This window comes from Polyergus mexicanus, unplaced genomic scaffold (assembly GCF_030449975.1).
Source record: "Polyergus mexicanus isolate NDT 795.1 unplaced genomic scaffold, iyPolMexi1.0 SCAF_10, whole genome shotgun sequence".
NCBI classification, from domain to species: Eukaryota; Metazoa; Arthropoda; class Insecta; order Hymenoptera; family Formicidae; genus Polyergus; species Polyergus mexicanus.
Window position 1 is genome coordinate 8,565,183 of NW_027223330.1, and position 19,099 is coordinate 8,584,281.

The following is a 19,099-nucleotide window of genomic DNA, read 5'->3' on the forward strand; positions in this document are numbered from 1 at the left end:
AAATAATCTCCAAAAATTCTTATATTCGATTTTTGAACATAACTTTTATGCAATTTATATTTCAAAGTAGCAAGCAAAAAACTTAAATGGTTTCCATAATAATTAAGAAAGACTATAATTGAGAAAAATATTAATATAAAAGCATAAAAAATGAAGTATATATTTTGGAATACTTACATATTTCTATATGGTGACATTAAAAGTATCTGTATGTGTGTGTGTATGTGTAGGACGTATATCAAAATTAAAATATTTTTATAATCAGTTATGAATAAAAACTAAAAGCTTTATTTAATATTTCATTATAAAAGATGCATTTTTATGATTTCTGCTATACCTAGTTTAACTATGGCAGTCCAAAATAAAGTCCATCAGTGAAACCTGACTAAATTTTCGTGCTAATCATAACAAACTTTTGTATATAAATCTCTAAATACGTCCTGTTTTTCGCTACTTTGTGACTGAACGAGAATAAATCCAATAAGAAAAATTTGTGCATCAAATACAATAATTCATCACTTTATGATAAAATTTGCTTTATCTTTTGAAGGATGCGGTCTCACTTTCTCTCTTTCTCTCTCTCTCTCTTTTTTTTTGCTTTCATGAACTATAATATTCATGATTAGATTCATTATGTATTTGATATGACATACAAGTATCTTATTGAAAATAATCTCAATATCATATAATAATGTCACAAATATATATAAATTCTATTCTGTTCCATTATAATTCTGTTTCATTGCTTCTTGCTGCAATGGCAAGCATAATTGGCGACTTAAGCTCTGGCCGAACACTAATTTTCATATGTTTTACATGGACGTACTTCTTTCTCACAGCTTGATATTTGCTTGTTTCTGCATTAATTATCATGGCAGCTATATCACGCACTGCAAGTAACACATCGTCCTTAGAATAGGTGCTGTAGTATGCTAGAGTGTCTGTCCAGATATCTTTGCTTTCATCTTCCTCATCATTACCAATAATTCTGAAAAAGAAAAATGTTGTTTATTATTTATTGATATTTCGAGATATGCAATGAAATATGCTATTTCTTACAAAAATGCTAGATAGATTGTTGCTGCAGCAATGAGACTAGGTGGATAATGACACATTTCATAGTGAACCAAACTTTGTTCGAGGAAATACTTGGCCATTGTATGATGTATAGGAAGTGCCTTAAAATAAATGACATGATTTATATAGACTAATATACTCTATAATAAAATATAATTTATGATAATACAAATTAAAGCTTAAATGTTTCAGCAAATGTGTAATACCTTCCCAGCTTTGCTGTATCTTCGAAGAAAATGCAACGGTAATGGTCGGCCGAACGAATAATCTAGGGTTCTCACTATGAGTAATTCCATTTCCAATATATCTAATTTAGTATATGCCTGGTCTGTGATGTATACAAAGTCACTTATATCCGGCGAATACATTTCTTCATATTTGCTAGCGATAAACATAGCTGCCACACCTACCAGCTGTAATTGCTTTTTGTTTATGGTTTTGAAAGACTGCAACAATAAAGTGTATATCGAGATGTAACATTAAAGACTGAAAAACACTTATACTAATATTTTTTTTTTAGATTGAAAGGATAAATGTACTGCACCATTTCTGTGACACGCTAATAATAATCAGTTATACCTGTAAAAAACGATCGATAATTGCGACCGTGAGATACAATGTCTCTTGCATTAACCGAAATTGTTGATGTACTTCGATTAACCAATCTACCAGCACACTCCTCATCTTGGGAGTGACTTCCTGGTCTGATAGAAATCCTTTTATAATAGGGGTCTTTCTTTCTAATGTCCTTAAATATTCATGTATATCGTTGGTATAAATAGAAACTAAAACAGGATTTCCTTTATCTTGTTCGTCAATATCTTCAAATTTTAATAGATCTGTCGAAAATGACTTTATTCCTCTTCGCTTTTGACTAACGGGAGTTGTTGGTATGGTAGCTGCATTAGAGACATTATCTACTTTAGCCACAACAGAAATAACTGCCTGTACAACTTGCACTGGCTTCTCAGATACATTTGGTTTCACAACTTGTCGCTTTGGTATTACCACTTTCTTCTTATTCTTTTGCAATAAGCTAGTCCTATCTATGGGCTGTGCACCTCTCAATGTGTTAACTTTATTACTTATTTCACCTAGTGCTGCTCTTTTTGTATTCGCTGATACAATAATTGAAGATTTTACATTTTTGATATTCTCTTGATTTGTATGGTTCATCTGCAACATAAAAGAAAAATCCTAAAGATAAAATTTAAAATACTATATTCTAAGGATTTTTATAATGTAGAGAAATATGTATATATTTTCTCATTCAATGCAATATTTTTATTTTAATCGATATTCTACACATGGCAAAAGCATCATTTTCAATAGAGAAGGGTGAAATAACATACACTTGTGAGAAAGAAAATAATCATTATGAAACAATGATATGAATTTGTGAGTCACATTTATATATAAGTATCATTTATAAAAATACATTTTTATATATTTTTATAAAAATATGAAGATTTCTCAATAAAACGATAGAATATCAATGCTTGAATTTAACATTCTTAATTCATGAACTTTCCATAATATATCTCATTCGTGGATGATCGAAGGCGCGCGGAAAAGAGAAGAAATATCCCAGAAATAATTTGGAGGAAATCTTATAATAAGGCAACTTTTATATTTCAGGAAAATCAAAGGATCATTGTTGGGATGCTAAAGAAGCGGAAATGGTTCACCGAAACGTGGCAAACAAGTTTAAAAGAATACGAGGGGTATTTAAAGATGTCTAGCTCTTATGACCGCCAAAGAATGACCTCCATTATAGAGGAAATATTTAAGTATTTTCCTACATTGTATATAAATCATTTACTCACCGTAACTGCGGTCCGATTTCTCGTCGCCATTGTCAATCACGTTCACGTAAAGGAAACTGCTATTTTCGTGATGCCAAAATAATATGTATCGCCGTTTCCTCCGAGAAGTAAGCAACACAGGTCATACAAAACTTGGACTCATACAGTAACGTCTTCTCTCGATTTGAATTTGTTTGCTCGGTGGCGCCTCCGGGGCCAGAGGGGTGAGTCGGACAATCCGCGCGTGCAGCAAATCGCGATGGTCGTTCAAACCAGAAAGAAGCCTGAGAGATGAGAGACGTCACTGCTCACAGCCCGGTTTTATGTGATCCTTGAAAACAATACGCCCTCTGTGAACATAGAAACATGGACATTGAATTACATAGCCAATGTTCACGAATGTTCTCAGTGGGTAACGCATATGTAATATATATGTACAGTTTCGTTTGCGTGGACTTGTGTTGACAGCTGATTTTGTTTGACAACTTCTAACGCGGTTCATGCTTGTGCATTATCCCCTCACTGCCGAGCCAGTGAGTCGAACCTCGTGCTGGCATCATTGACTGTCATCGATTCAAGTGTCACAGAAATTAGAAATCATGTCTATCAATATAGATATAAAATTAAAACGTGCGAGCAAAATATATTACGAGGGGGTTAGTCGTTCGTTATACGAGTATTGTTTTTTTCGCTCGATATTTAGGTCTGAAATTGAGGCTATGTTGTAGGAAGTGGTTGCTGGTTTGATATTGTTAAAAAACAATTCGGACGTGAAGCACGATGGCATATTTCTCACTATGGAAGGCTCAGTGAATTTGCAGCTTAGCTCAAAGAATGTCGGTATATTCGAAGCATTTTATAATTCAGTTAAGGTTAGTAGTACATATATTTTTATAATAAATTTAATAAATTCTACAAACTTCATTGTTGATCATTGCACAATTATTGTTTTATGAATCTTGAATTAAAGCAATTTTTGCATTTTTGTCGATTTTTGTAAATTGTACAATACTATTGTATAATAAGTGTGAAAGCTGTTGTACTATAGCTCTCTTATGTCTTATAGATATATTTTTCTGTTAGGATAAATCTATAATAGATCCTAACAAATTGTAATTATTGTTTTAGCCAATACAACTGGTACAATATACATTAGATGTTGCTCCATCTGGGAGAATTCCAAGTGGCAAGACAGAAATACCATTTGAATTACCATTAAAGCCAAGAGGAAGTAAATCTCTTTATGAAACATATCATGGTGTTTTTGTTAATATACAGTACTTGATACGCTGTGATATAAAAAGAAATTTTCTTGCAAAAGATGTGAGCAAGTCACTGGAGTTTATAGTAGAAGATAAATCAAATAGTAAGGTAGAAAAAGAACACAGTAAAATTGTGTTCTTCAAAATAATGCCAGAATCTCTGCAAAATATTAAGGATAGACCTAATGTGCCAAAGTTTTGCATTTCGGGAAGATTAAACTCTTTGTATTGCAAACTCTCCGAACCTCTGACAGGAGAAGTATATATAGATAAATTTTTTTTGCATATTATTTTATTATTTGCAATACTATACTTTTATTATTTGTACTTGTAGGTGGTAATTGAACACTGCGAAGCTGTTATAAAATCTATAGAATTACAATTAGTAAGGGTAGAAACCTGTGGATGTGCAGAAGGATACTCTAGAGATGGTAAGAATAACTAGTCCATGTAAAAATTATGACAATAATTTATGAGACAGTATTTTATAGCGACAGAGATACAAAATATACAAATTGGTGAAGGCAATGCTTGCACAAATCTTGCTATTCCAATTTACATGATATTTCCAAGATTATTTACATGTCCTACTTTAAGCACAAGCAACTTCAAAGTTGGTAAGAATATTTTTTTTCATCTATTTTATTCTATTAAAAAATGCAAACAACAAATTTATGTATTCAATATTTTTTTTTTCAGAATTTGAGGTAAATCTCATCATTTTATTTGAAGATGATTATTTAGTCACTGAGAACTTTCCTATTATACTCTCACGATATTAAAAAGTTATAGAAAAAATGTTTTTTAAGAAATAATGTAATATATATGTGCGTATGTGTGTGTGTAGATATGCATATGTAAATTTTTATACGATTTATATAAAGTTATCATATATATTTAAAAAGAATGTATATAAAAGATAACATTGTTCATATATGCACCAATGGATATTTATATCTTGACATATAAAAAAATGTAAATTTCAAAATTAAAAATCGTGGAAACACTTTTTCTATATATTTTGTCTATTTAATACAAAGATAAAAAAATATTCTTTTCTAGTCTTACTTAAAAATCTTGGCACATGAAGCCTAATTTTATGAAAATTAGGTACTTATAAACTTTTTCCCCACATTTCAAAACCAATTTATTGCAATGTTTGCATTATCATTTTTTTTATTCGAATCCTGCTTTCTGGATAAATAACCTATAATATTTCTCTACTTGTTTATTCTGTGTTAATCCAACCGAAGCTAACAGCACGACGTAGCCGAGCACAAACGTCAGTAATTTATGTTGCTTGAACCATACTAATAATCCTGAATTATCAGCAGTACTGAAATAATAAAACAATCAAACAAAGCCTATGACTAATATTATCTTAGTTTACCTAGTTGTATGAAGATCTTGGGTGTAGACAAGCAGATAACGTATCCTTACTAAATCACTATTTGTTACTACAAAATATTTGTCTGGTATTCTTCCACCAATTGAATCACTCAATGTATTTTGTGTCCTATTCCCTAAAATGTAATACTATTATAACGATTTATCTTTTAAAGTTTGATACACAGTCGTTTACAGATATACTATAGGCTTACTTGAATCTCCTCTCTTTATATCAGGATGATTGATAAGCTCGCAGAGAGCTATACAACTTATTTCACTTCCAAGAAGACTGCCTCCCCATCCATAACCCACAGGACTATAGGGTAAACTCACTCCTAATTCGCTCGTAAGATATATTCCTTTGCCAAATTGTGACCTCTAAAAAAAAATAACATTATTTAAAAATGCCTGCCAATTTCATATAATTTTCACAACAGAAGAAAAACATTTATAGGATGAGAAAAATTATTCTAATTTAATAATATTAGTATTTACTATACTTTGCACATATTTTGTTGTAAACCATAATGCATGATGGAATGAAAATTTTCCAAACGGCTGCCATGGTACGCATAAAACGTCGAATGACCATTAGCACTTGATTTCCATTTCTCTTCTATTGCAGATTGCTTCGCACTTGCCACTTGAAATATAAGATTTGGAGCTGAAACTGGCACCTCCAGTGGCACTTTCCTCAATATGGAATCATACTGTAACATAGGAATTTATCTAAGATCTTATGTCATATATTATGATATGTGCTTTTTTGAAATTTTTTTGTCAGAAATAATAATACACAAACTTACACATTCTTTCTGCACACTTTTAATGTGTGGATCCCTTAATCGTAATAGTACCCAATATAATAATTCTATTGTTTCACCATAATTCTCATATGCACCAGCTTCATTAAGTTCTTTGCATATCAAGGGTAAAGGAGGAACTGATTCTATAGCTCTCCTCTGCAGAGAAAATGACATATCAAACAATTAAATTATAAATGATATGCACATTGTATACAAATATCAGATATTGAATCTTTAATATACCAAGGCTTCAATATCCTTGCACTCGTTTTTAATATACATAGGTGGAAATGGCTTTAAACAGCTGTCATAACGATAAGTATTGGATGCTGCCACGAAAAGAGACCATTTCAAATCAGCAGCTTTTGGATCTTTTTCTAATAAATGTTTCAATGATAATATTTTCCTTTCCAGGTCTTCATCAGTTACATTGCGATCTATTCGAGATGTATATAATATATCTAAGCCAGTCTTTGTTACATTTTTGTCCTTTGGAATTTCATATTGTTCATCCTGTTTTGCTCTTGCACCTTTAGATGCTTCATTATTTTTATCAAAATATGCCATCATCATTCATTTACCATTGTATCTATGCAAATAAAATAATAAAATAAAAGTATAATAAGTATGTATCTGTTAAAAACAATAATTTATAATTTGAAGAGGAAAATATCACACCACGCACACACACACATCCATAGAAAATATTTTATGCTATACTATTGATATAAAAAATAAATATAAAAAATCAAATCAATTAGATTTATTATTTTTCAATTATATAATGATATTATATAATATCACAATATCTTAAATATAATAAAAATAAAAATTATACATACTTTGGAGTAATAACACATGACTTTATCATCAATTATGTTAGAGAATACATAACGCAAAAAAAGAATATCGTTTCACTAGTAATTCCGGCATTTCCGGATTATGTGCAAGAAAAAAATGTATCTCTAAAAAAAAGAGAGAGAGAGAGAGAGAAATACGATCATACAGAACATATGTCATTAAAAGATAATTACAAATACAATGACGTAGTCGTTTGATAATGTTTGATAATTATTTTTTTCTCTTCTATTGAAGAGAAAATCATTCTCACTAACATATTTCAATAATAATATTCAATGGTATTAAATGGCTAAATTATTAAAAAGTGTATGTGTCTACGACATTATGAAAACAAACATATAATCTCTGTATGTGATAGAGGGAAAGAGAGAGATAAACAACCATTGTGTTTTTTAATTTTCTCGTCTAGGGACATTTAATCATTCCTATCTAGTTATCTAGTATTTTTGTCTTTATTTATCATGTGTAGATAAAAAGATTTATTTATCATACGTAGATAAAAATTCATATAGATCACACGATATATATCAGTATTCTACAAATATTGACAAGATAACATATTTTGACAAGTTTGACAGTTTAATAATTATTACAAAAGAAGTGATAAGTGTGATAATGTTTGTAAGTATTATAAGATTTGAATGGGAAAGAGAATAAAAAGTTAAATAAGACTAAATCGCTTTCATAACAAAATATTTGATAAAACACTGTAAACAATTTTTTTAATTTTAAAGAACAAAAACTCAAACTCCCCGCAAATTAAAACATTGAAATTAATGGGATTATTAATGGATTAAAAGGATAAATTATTTAATTGATTTTTATCCATTTACTTTTTATATTAAAGATGTGAAAATATTTATAAATATTATTCAGAAATTTATAAGTATTCAGAATATTAATCCTTTTTCTTTCTCTTTCTATGATTACGATTGTAAGACGATATAAATTGATTTATCGTAAAAAATAGTTTCTTCAACATCTATGTAATACTTACGATGTTCAATATACATTTTTCGGTATTTGATTTGCAATCTTACCGTACACTAGAAACGATTAGCGTTTAACGAACCGCGCAACGTGCACGTGAGGTATGTTTATTTTCCGGATGGATTAATTATTTTCGTTTCACAAGAAATTTATCACAAAAAAATAACGAACGTGTCTCCAATGTTTTTCGGGACCTGTGCCATATACATCCGTCTTCTATTTGTTTCCGCCGTCTTCGTTTGTTCCTCATAACGCTTCTCTCTACGAGCGTCGTAAACAACCTTCAAGCGCGTATCCAATCGTCGATGACATCCGAAATTTTTCAAATTTAAACCACAAAATCGATTCAACTGTCGTTGTTTAACCTTTGAGAGAGAGTTCGGCCGAGTGTTTCGCCAAAGGTTCAGATGTATTGAAAAATTGTTCAACCGTTCGTTTCCCAAATTATTTTATTCATCGGACCTTTACTGTGTTCCAAAGCGCGAGAAACGAAGGATTTAACAATGTTCACGCCGATCAAAGGTTATGGCGTATTTAGTGACACGCTATTAAATACACCTCAACCGCAAGCATCATCGACTGTTCGGAGAAAAAGCCCGTAAGTTTTCTCAAGCGTCTCCTCCTTTAGGAATTTTACAAAGTGTTCGATTAAAACTGACGTTCGATTGAGAATCATCGTCTCTCTCATTCTAGTATCATGTTTACACATAGAGATGACAAATCATGTGAACTTCAGTTAATCTCAAGTAATTCTTTTTTATAGGATAATTAATCCTAAAGATATCTCATTTCAGATTGGAAAGCAAATTTAGTGATGAACATTGCAAAGATGAACAAAATGTATCATATGAAAAGGAGCTAGTGCGGAATGAACAAGACTCCTCGTTAGGTCTTTTGCGTGACATGTCAAGTATGTGTATATGACTTTATTCTAAAAATATAAAAATTTGATCTATAAGTGATCTTTAAATATTAATTATCATCATCAGAGATATTTTGTTACTTGACACATTTATATCTAGATGTCTTTTTCAATATGTCCTGCTTTAATCTTTTATATTCTTATATTCTTGTAATCTTAATTTTATTTTCTTAAAAAACTTCTCTTTTTATTATTATCATTCTAAGCTTTTTTATGATATATGGAGGATGAAGATCAAATCCAAAACCTGTTAATTATTGTATGGTCCCTCTTAAAATTGAACCTGTCATTATCTTTAAAATTATATTAATAATATTGCTAAAGTTGCAATGTATGATATTGTTGATAGTTTTAACAAATATGACTGTAGCAGAGAATGAGGAGAAGAATTCCCCAAATACGGATGCAGAGCTTGAATATGCCAGGAGACTTCTTCAGAAATGTAGCGACACAAAAGACTCTTCTCTAATTATAGGTAAATAGGACAAAGACATATGAAAATTTATTCATATGAATTTTATTATGTGTTTATAATTGTGCATAATTATTTTAGATACAAATAAAGAAAATAATGCCAATATACAAAATATAACAGGCAATTTATCTGTTTCAAATTTTACTTTGCCAAATGAGCCTTATATGCTTGAATCAGACCAGGAGTGCAACATTAATCGCTTAACAAATGAAGTCAGTGAAACTAATGTAAGTGTTTGTAATTTAAGAATTTTATTTCAAAGTCAAAACATTTTACAAGAGATAAATTTCAGGTTACTTTTGATCCTAATGAAATAACGGCACGGTCATCTGATGTCGACAATAGTGCAAACAAACGGTCTCTTTTAAGTAAATCTTTCAATGGTATTAGCTTCAGTACAGACGAAATAATGGCACAAGTAAATAACCAAATTATGAAACAACTCAATAATGATGAAGACTTTTTATCTGGATCAAAAATGGCTGAACAATTATCAGTTGATGAAGCTCGTTGGCAACAAAATCGTACATATTGTATGCCAGTCATGAATATAGAAACGCAGGAATTAGATCTCACTTCCTTTTCTGGTATCATTGGACAACTGGATTTAACAGTAGAGTATGTTTGTTGCGACATTATTGTATTTAATTTTGCTAAAATATATTCAATAAAATAATGTTTAAATCACAGATCTTGTGCTGGACAGAAACTATCTATTGGCCAATATTTTGAACGTAAATCAGCTGATATAGGAATATTAGGGAATAATAAACAAGTAAGGCCAAGTTTTGATCTTACTTTGGAAAATTCTATGAAAAGAGGTAATTTGGAATCATTAATTGAATCGACTTATCTTGACAGATGATATATAATATTATACTATTTTATATATTAAATTTCTTTCAAAACACCAACACTGTATATAAAAAAAAATTTTTTTAGCAACAGCAACATTATCTATAGAATCAAAGGAAGAACATACATTCGTTGAAAATGCAACAAGAGACATGGATAAAAATAATATCATAAGTTTAAGCACTATTCTTAATACTTTACAAAACGTTGATAGTGGTACACCACGGCGATTAGTTGATCAGATTTTAATGGCACAGAAAAAAAAGAAGAATAGTCTAGTAATGCAAAACAATATAGTACAAGAAACTTATGTATTGCCTTCCGATAGGAAGTCTATGTTAGCAACGCCTACTGGGAATTTCAACAAATTTGATGAAGATATTCCAGAGAATCTTTCAGTCAAGTTATCATTAGACAGTAAAACTAAAAACGTAATTAAAAGTGAAACCATTAAAGATGAAACCATTAATGTGAAGCAAGAGCGTTCAAAAGTATTGTCATTTGCTTCAAATGAAAATACAAATGCAACTGAATCTTTCACGAATATATGTAAAGAGAAAATATTAAAAGAGGAAGCAAATAATAAAAGTGCAACTTCTTTATCTAATCAAGATGCAGGTTCGTAAATTGGGATTTTTTTCTTTGACATTTACTTTATAAAAATTTACATTTTAATTATTATTATTGACTTTATTACAAATATAATATTTCAATATATTATTTATATATATATATATATATATATATATATATATATATATATATAATGATTTAATATATATTCTAATATTTTATTCTAAATATTTTACTGAATATATAAAAAAGAAACTTGATATATTTTAACATTTGTATATATATAAATAGGAGTACAAGCATCACATGCTACATTGTTATATGATTTTAAATTGTCATCCAATGACAAATTTACTTTATTATCCAATGTACCATCTAAAGTGGATTTAGAAAGTTATGATGAAAGTTACAATAATTTGAATATACAAAGAAAAGAAGTAATAGAAGAATATGATGTTTCTAATAATATGATGGATCCAACATTTTCTATGAATATAAATACAGAAATGCAACCAAATTTAAATAGTATAATTTATTTAATTATTAAAAGTAACTTTCTTCTGTAATAAAAATATGATCTATGACAATTTCATAAATTTTTTTTCAGGTAATGTTGTTATCGGGAAGAATACAGAACAATTGTGCAATTGCATTATTGGCATGACAAATGAGGTTAATATTGAACTTCTAAATCATGGGGACAGATGGATCACATATTCCTTAAAATTAAATGAAGTGCTAGGAGGTATGCAGAATATTGAATTAAATATACCTCAAGATGAAATTTTAATAAAGCCTAATGGAGCACAATCCACAAAGGTACATTTTAATTAATAATAAAATATATAAATAGATAAAAAATCTCTTCTATTTATCAATAATTATTCGATTACTATTTACGATTTACTATTTACAGATTAAAGTGAAAGTGATACAAATGTGCAAACAAATATTTGTAGCCTTAAATATAATCTTAATAGATATGGTAACAAAATCAAAATGGTATATGAAGCACATGATCTGTGTTAACCCAGAACAACTTGAACTTGAAATTATATGCGATTCTCATAAAGAGGAACTCGATTTTCAATATATTACAAAGAATTCAGCAAAAATTCTACCCATAATATTTCACAACAAAAACAGTATTGATGTGCCTATTAAACTTTCTATATTACATGTAAGATTATATTATATCAAGAACATCAAAGTACACACACACACACACACATACATATATAGAGTGGGATAATATGCTGAAAATTGATTACTATGTTTTTAATTATTATAGGATGGGCCGAAAATGTTTAGCATTGATGGTACTTTCGATAAATCAGTAGAACTAAATGAATCTCACGATGTACTTAATCATCTAATATTAAAATCTCACGAGAAGTTTACTGCTAATATAAAGTGTGAACAATCTACAGAGATAGGTAAATATCTTCTTCATACAGAGGAGTGTATGTATTCTTTATACATGTGTGCTTTTTGTCAAATAGATTTTCCGCAAAAACTGCAGTACTGGAAGAGCAAACTAATTATACATGTACAATGCAATAATGGCACTGTTCTACTCCAGAAAGAAGTGCCCCTTTATGCACAGATGGGTATCTGTAAAATTCAAATCGTCGATACAGAGGTACCTATAATTGTTCCAAGACAGCAAGGCAAGTTGTTAAATATCATTAATTCGGGGAATGTGACGATACATGTATCTGCTACTATCGTGCCTGTTGAAGGATATCCAAACGCAGCACAGAATTTTACTGTAGAACCGGATAATATATTCTTACAAGTTGGGGAAAGAAGCTCGTTCTCAATTGTATATAAACCGCAAATTTCAGATATAAGCTCTCTAGATAATGAAAGGTAACTATTTTAGTTTATCAAAATTATACATTTATGTTTCTAACTTATTCTGTTATTATATATTTTTCTGTGCAGATGTGCAAGAATTAAATTAGTCGCCGGTAACAATGTTTATTTTTATATCTTAAACATTGAACAAATATTGGAACCAGAAAAGGAAAATTATTTACGTTGCCATACACCCAGTAATGCTGTATCTCTAAGTCCAGCAACATCACCACAGAGTGTAACCTCTAGTAGGTTAGTTTATATTTCCATATATATATATATTGTAAAATAAGCCACTCATGTTCCCATATTACAATATTTTTCCTGCTCGTCTAGATATCTAGATTCCACTTTGAAATCTTACAATATATATGATAAAATCATGACTCCTCAATAAGCAATGATTTATAACAGAAACTGTTTTTTAAATTTGTATGTAGATCCGGACTTTGCGATAGAAATTCACCAATCAGTACAGTATCTGGTGTAACTGTAACGGGAAATACAATTCCAATTAAGTCGACACATGCTGCTCTAATATGGAATAGTATAAAAACAGGAAAGAGTGAAATTAAAGAATTTACAATCCGTAACACGAGTAATAATAAGATTAAAATTCAAGTAGACATATGGGATGACAATAAGAGTTTTAAGGTATATTGTTAAATCTAAAAAAAAGTTATGATTGAAATTCCTATCAATGCAAATATCTATATTATAGTTTCTTGGAGATAGACAAACTGTCAGTACAAGCATGATATTGGCAATGCATCGTCAAGAGCTTAAAACACTCGCTGTTAGTTTTAGTCCATATCATACAGGTCCAGTAACCGGAAAAATCACTATCAAACATTATATGAGAAATAGCAGCGATTCTCAGCAACACAAAAAAGTGTGTATAATGTGTGTTTATAGGACATTTTAACAAACTTAAAAAAGAATATTATTAAACATTTTTTATTGTAATAGATACCTTTGTATGGATACGGTGGGTACAGCAAGATAAAAATTTCGAATATATTTAAAGATGCAAATGGAAAGATGGGATTATTATCACTTGGTACTTTGTATTCTGAAACAACAGTCTTGTCTAAAGATATTACACTACAAAATATTGGAGACTTACATTCATTTGCTAAAATCAAAATTATACCAAAAGGTTTGATTAAATTGATTTTTTTTCTATTTTAATAACCATTACACATATATTTTATATGAATTATATAAATATATGTGTATATATATTTATATATTTCAGATATTTCTGTAACAATGTATTCTAATTGGCATGTAAAGCCCAAAGAATTGATTCTCAATCCTAAAGAGACTCGACGAGTGTCGATAGAATTTTATCCCAAAAAAGAAGATTTCGCGAAATTACAATGTTCGGAGGTGTCGCATGTTGCAACAGTAAATGTCACGTATGGAGATGAACCGACCCGCTGGCGAATACGCAGGTTAAAGATGAGCGAATATATCTCATGAATTGATATTTGTTAGCATTAATGTTTATCGCTAACAAAATCATATTTTCTGTTTTTCTAGATTGTATAATAAAATAAAAGAATCAGATAATTCGGCTGAAAGTGAAAATGAGGCGTTAAAAAATATTGTGCATTCTATATGTAAAGCTTTCCCTGGGGAGGAACTAGCTCCTGGTTTGTTATCGATTCGAGATTCCATTGTAAGTGCATACAGCTTTTGTATTTTTCATTATTATTCATATCTTAATCATAACAAATATTTAAATAGCAAAACTTGAATGATCTTTGCGCTGGAGTTCATCAATATGAAATAATGCTTACTGTGGAAGCATGTGCTGATGATACTTTGCCTGTTCATTGTGATGCTGATGAATCACAGATGTTCTATACTTTAAGTGATACTACCCATATAGACAGTGGAGATGGAGCAAGTTTTTATGCTTCTCAGTAAGAGATTTTTTATTTATTTGTATATATATATTTTTATTATACAAGATATTATTATTATACAAAATCACACAAGTAGATGTACAAGTTCTCTGATAAGATATTAGTTTACGTGAATTTCTTATTAAAACTATATTTTATTACATAGAACTATGGCAGATTACGAAACTCGGCGTCCCAGATTGTCGGAAGAACAATTCACTGTAACTCCGTCCACCGTCATTCTTTATCCTCCAGTAGAGAACGAGGCAACTGTGACTATTCTTAGTTTATTTAAAGCGGCTGAGCCATTCCAAACCAATTTGTCAAATTCGAATTTCAGTGTAGTTCCCACAGAAGGAATGTTACCGAGCAGAAGAAGCTTTCCCTTGAAGATACAATGTTCGCAAAGGATAGAACATAATATGCAAGCTATACTTGAGATTTATACGGAGAATAATAAACAGGACGTGTTGATTAAAGCCATAAGACGATCGTAATTTAAATACATAATTTTATAATTAAAATATTTATTTATAATTAATGTAATTAATGAATTTTATATACAAAAACGATATTTTATTTTATTTAGAACCGATTTTTAACAAACTGTGTTTTTTTTTTATATTGTTACTCCACTCCGTTCATGATTACTTAAACCTAGTACAGAATTTGTTAACGATGAAGTAATTTTAAATTGTGTGTTATATCTTTCTTTTAGAGCTTGTGTTATGGAAACTATATTTTTCACATCATCAATACCCGAATGTAAACGCCCTTGGAATGGAAGATCTAATTGCGCAAGCATGTCCTTTAAATTCCTTGGATAATATCCAGTAGAGTCGCAAAACGTATGTTTCAATTCTATCCATTGTTTGAATTCATCTGGCAATGTAATATTGTCCAAATTACACTGACTTGGTAGCATCACCTTTAGGTCCCAATTGCCACATGTTATAAACGAACTTTTATCAATGTTGTCAAAATATTCTCCCTCGATTAACCACTCGCGGAATCTCGAGAATACATCCGCGAAGCAAGGTTGATTGTCCACAGTCTCCTGCATAATTCCTGTCAATTCTGTGCAGAATGGCGTAAGCTTAGGATGGATTCTAGGTTTAATATAGGCGTGAAACGTATCCTTTATCTTCCAATCGCTGGTAGACAGTGATACACATGGTAATTCTATGATTTCCTGTGGCTTGAGCATTACGTATCTGTCGCATGTAGCTTCAAAGTCCATTACTAGTAGATACTCAAACTTTTGTACTACTTCCTGGAAACGATTTACCGTCGTTCTAGGATATTTTCGGAGAACTCGATGAGCCATGCTCGTTATTTATACGAGCGAATTATGCCTGTACAATTTCAAAACAATGTAAATGTTTAGATTGTTTAACGTTTAACTTGTTGATCAAGATATTTAATCCTTTAGTAATCTTATTACTTACCTTTTGTTCAATCAATTGCATGAAAAAGAATATATAAAAATATATAAAAATATCATATGCAAAGGATTATTAATAACAATATTCTTAATATTACAAGATTACTTGACACATATATCACGAGTATTTATCAAAGATGGCAAAATGATATCAGCAGAGAAAGAAGCCTGGGATTTGGGAGCAGGGAACCTCTTAGCTTCTCTTCGGGCTCTACGGTCGGGAAAACGTTACAAATGCTTCGAAACATTTGATTGACCAATCAGGACAAAAAGAGTAAATATTTCTTTATTCTGATTGGTTAATGCAATACTTCGAAGCATCTCTAGCGTCTTCTCGACCGCAGCCTCTGACAGTATATTATCAGATGGCGCATGCTCATCTCGCTGTATTAATGTATTCGCCTATGAATTTCTTAACCTTGAAAAAAAAAAAAAACATTTTGTAACTTTTTATCAACATTCCGCGAACGACGACTTCAATTTTTTAAACTCTTGTCTTTACGCGAAAAAGCATCGAAGAAGTGTAGTTTCGTCAAGATCTAATTGGCGTGGGTTGAATATCCCGATATAAATGCGAGAACTCTCGCGACGCGTATTATCTTTCATCCATATTCTCATTATCATGTGTTTTGTTTACAGTGACATAATGAACATGTCAGAAAAATTACGACTAGAGAGAAAAAATTGTCCTTGATAGAATACGTTTCTTGATACCAAAGATCGTTTTTGCGATACACATATTTGCCATGTGTAAAAATCATTGGAATAAAGGAGCTTGTGTCTTTCGAATGTCATAAGGTATAAATAAATGCATATGAAAAATGCCTGGTGGCAGACGAAACGCTGCCGGTCGAGCTGGCCCGAACGGCAGATCCGGCAGTAGTTATGCTGGGTCTGCGAATGTTAATGGAAGAAGTAACAGCGGAGAGAGAGCGATCGGAAGTAGCGTGGACGATAAGAAGATCGACGAGACTTACAGCGGAAAATCTCTGGCACCGAAGCACGTTCCTATACCCATAGTGCCGGTTGACGGACAATTGACCTTTGAAGCTTTATCTTTGGCCATCTCAATTGTCGCAGCTTGTCTGCAACTGCTTAATCTATATAGAACTGTATGGTGGTTACCATATTCGTACAATAATTATAGTATGGTATGTTATTTTTATATACATACAGAAATTTATGTATATGCACTAGTATTATATTTATATATTTTAAAAGATATAAACGCAGACTATATATTGAAATAATTAAATTATCCCAAATTATGCTGATGTTTCAGAATTTTTATTTGATAGATCCTTACCTACTTATATTTATTTTTACGATGATGGCACGTAGATTTGTTTATACATTATTACGTCAATTCATTGATATGTCGTTGCCAGTTCGATGGTTACCTGCAATCCAAAAGATTATGAGGTATTGTATTGATTCATCACTGGATAATTTATATTTAATGAAGTATGTGAGACGATATTAAAATATCTTAATATTTATGTAACTTTATTTCAGAATTTCTCTATTAATTACTGTAATGAGTATATTGTGCTGGTGTCTCTATCACATGGCTCAGAAGCATAACTCTATGAAGATCTTTTATTTGTGTTATCCGTGTGTTTCTCTTTTTATCATATATTAATATATTAAATAATATCTCATTATTCTTATTATTATATGTTAATAATTATATATGATTGTAATTAAAGTAAGAGATAGGAATATATTGCTTATGACATATATTTGTTTTAGAAGATTGTCGGTATATTTTGTCATGTTTGGAATAAGCGCAGCACCATTTTTCGATATTTCTACAACATTCTCGTATGGAAAGGAAGACCGGAAAACAAAATATCTATTAGGCAAGTGTCACATCACAATTCCATCTGTTATTTATTTCTGAAGTTTAATATGATACCATTTTTCTCGTGCGCAGATAAACCTTTACACAATTGTTCGCTAAATGCGTCAGCCATCCGGGCGGAAGTATTCACCTTGAGATCCGATTTTAACCAACGATTAAAGCGAGCTTTGTTCTCATCCTCTGGTAGTGCGTATGTTTGCGGAATCGCGCCCATCATCTTTGTACCATCGCATTTACATTTCAATATACCATGGGTGGTGCAGCACGTAATTTTGTTCTGGTTCGGACGGATAAGCGCATGCTTTGCTCAGTTTTATCCTGTCAGGTGAATACACTCTTTCACCTGTAAGAATTATTTTCCTAGCCAAACCCATAATTCAAGAATATATGTATGTCGTTTATTGATTTTTAGATATTGCGATGTACTACATAGGGCAGCACTGCATTTAGGCCGATGGGTTAAAATAGAAAATCGAAATAATCACATCTACGCTCAACCGTGGAATGATACGGTATTGTGGCCGCACGGATCGATCGTAAGGCATAATCGAGAGATTTATCGTTCCGAAGGTTTGTGTACAGCAGCGGAACCGGGTAATCTAAATCACTATAGATTCCATGTACGATCTTATGTTATTGCCGTGAATAATGAAAATGATTATACTCAATATACTAATTGTTATTCATCTCTCTCACATAGGGCTTATTCTATAATCCAACAATGTTGCTATGTTCACTATTGGGACTGCAGTTGTTATTGGTGGGCGTTCAACTGCTTATTTTATTACGGATAACCGAATGGTATCAAATACTTTCAATGACATTATTACTAGTTATAAATTATTATACTCTGTTCAAAGTAGCAAGGGATTATTTAATATGCTGGAAAGTATATCGTGCTGAACAAATAATTCAAGAGAAATCTCAAATGGTTGTAAATCCAGTTGCTCAATAAGATATTTAAAAAAAATTTCTCTGCAACACATTTCTCATTTTATATTAT

At 30.8% G+C, this 19,099-nt stretch overlaps 6 protein-coding genes across 11 annotated transcripts in view; 3 read left to right on the top strand and 3 right to left on the bottom strand.

Annotated features, from left to right (window-relative positions):
- Positions 1 to 101: 101 nt before the first annotated feature.
- LOC138937008 (G2/mitotic-specific cyclin-B-like) lies at positions 102 to 3,156 on the bottom strand. The gene is made up of 5 exons (XM_070302854.1): positions 2,904 to 3,156; positions 1,657 to 2,253; positions 1,284 to 1,523; positions 1,060 to 1,178; positions 102 to 988 (listed from the first exon to the last, which is right to left on the bottom strand). Exons 1-5 carry the CDS (start codon positions 2,931 to 2,933, stop codon positions 727 to 729), a joined length of 1,248 nt encoding a protein of 415 aa, XP_070158955.1. The 5' UTR covers positions 2,934 to 3,156; the 3' UTR covers positions 102 to 726.
- A 183-nt stretch (positions 3,157 to 3,339) lies between these two features.
- Positions 3,340 to 5,120, top strand: LOC138937196 (vacuolar protein sorting-associated protein 26C). The gene is made up of 6 exons (XM_070303204.1): positions 3,340 to 3,538; positions 3,611 to 3,754; positions 4,011 to 4,403; positions 4,479 to 4,575; positions 4,636 to 4,761; positions 4,844 to 5,120. The coding sequence occupies exons 1-6, from the start codon at positions 3,482 to 3,484 to the stop codon at positions 4,924 to 4,926; spliced, it is 900 nt and encodes a 299-aa protein (XP_070159305.1). The 5' UTR covers positions 3,340 to 3,481; the 3' UTR covers positions 4,927 to 5,120.
- LOC138936774 (protein mono-ADP-ribosyltransferase PARP16-like) lies at positions 4,605 to 7,428 on the bottom strand. Of its 2 annotated transcripts, none has more exons than XM_070302415.1 (7): positions 7,374 to 7,428; positions 6,583 to 6,928; positions 6,340 to 6,495; positions 6,034 to 6,243; positions 5,746 to 5,911; positions 5,535 to 5,667; positions 4,605 to 5,480 (listed from the first exon to the last, which is right to left on the bottom strand). In XM_070302415.1, exons 2-7 carry the CDS (start codon positions 6,910 to 6,912, stop codon positions 5,321 to 5,323), a joined length of 1,155 nt encoding a protein of 384 aa, XP_070158516.1. In that variant the 5' UTR covers positions 6,913 to 6,928; positions 7,374 to 7,428; the 3' UTR covers positions 4,605 to 5,320. The 2 variants fall into 2 exon arrangements, with proteins under 2 accessions (XP_070158516.1, XP_070158515.1); XM_070302414.1 differs by lacking the exon at positions 7,374 to 7,428 and adding an exon at positions 7,182 to 7,305.
- An 826-nt stretch (positions 7,429 to 8,254) lies between these two features.
- Positions 8,255 to 15,330, top strand: Spd-2 (spindle defective 2). 2 transcript variants are annotated; one of them, XM_070303217.1, is made up of 20 exons: positions 8,255 to 8,788; positions 8,985 to 9,100; positions 9,462 to 9,587; positions 9,666 to 9,814; positions 9,880 to 10,205; positions 10,278 to 10,408; positions 10,530 to 11,060; positions 11,307 to 11,540; positions 11,623 to 11,834; positions 11,932 to 12,195; positions 12,307 to 12,451; positions 12,518 to 12,887; positions 12,963 to 13,127; positions 13,316 to 13,529; positions 13,597 to 13,767; positions 13,845 to 14,034; positions 14,134 to 14,332; positions 14,421 to 14,559; positions 14,628 to 14,806; positions 14,955 to 15,330. In XM_070303217.1, exons 1-20 carry the CDS (start codon positions 8,694 to 8,696, stop codon positions 15,283 to 15,285), a joined length of 4,287 nt encoding a protein of 1,428 aa, XP_070159318.1. In that variant the 5' UTR covers positions 8,255 to 8,693; the 3' UTR covers positions 15,286 to 15,330. The 2 variants fall into 2 exon arrangements, with proteins under 2 accessions (XP_070159318.1, XP_070159319.1); XM_070303218.1 differs by having other exon boundaries at positions 9,483 to 9,587.
- The window catches only part of LOC138937209 (ERI1 exoribonuclease 3), a 181,367-nt gene continuing 177,113 nt past the window's right edge, over positions 14,846 to 19,099 (bottom strand). The window contains exons 1-2 of one of the 3 annotated variants that reach the window (XM_070303229.1): positions 16,339 to 16,704; positions 14,846 to 16,143 (exon numbers count right to left, since the gene is read on the bottom strand). In XM_070303229.1, coding sequence (XP_070159330.1) covers positions 15,408 to 16,115 — 708 coding nt within the window. In that variant the 5' untranslated portion in view covers positions 16,116 to 16,143; positions 16,339 to 16,704 and the 3' untranslated portion in view covers positions 14,846 to 15,407. Of the gene's footprint in view, positions 16,144 to 16,236; positions 16,705 to 19,099 lie in introns of those variants that run through there. The other 2 variants (XM_070303228.1, XM_070303230.1) reach the window with 2 other exon arrangements.
- On the top strand, positions 16,627 to 19,067 carry LOC138937208 (transmembrane protein 39A). Of its 2 annotated transcripts, XM_070303226.1 has the most exons (8): positions 16,627 to 16,780; positions 16,872 to 17,383; positions 17,515 to 17,654; positions 17,748 to 17,846; positions 17,985 to 18,094; positions 18,169 to 18,421; positions 18,509 to 18,716; positions 18,797 to 19,067. In XM_070303226.1, exons 2-8 carry the CDS (start codon positions 17,054 to 17,056, stop codon positions 19,049 to 19,051), a joined length of 1,395 nt encoding a protein of 464 aa, XP_070159327.1. In that variant the 5' UTR covers positions 16,627 to 16,780; positions 16,872 to 17,053; the 3' UTR covers positions 19,052 to 19,067. The 2 variants fall into 2 exon arrangements, with proteins under 2 accessions (XP_070159327.1, XP_070159328.1); XM_070303227.1 differs by having other exon boundaries at positions 16,627 to 17,383; positions 17,988 to 18,094.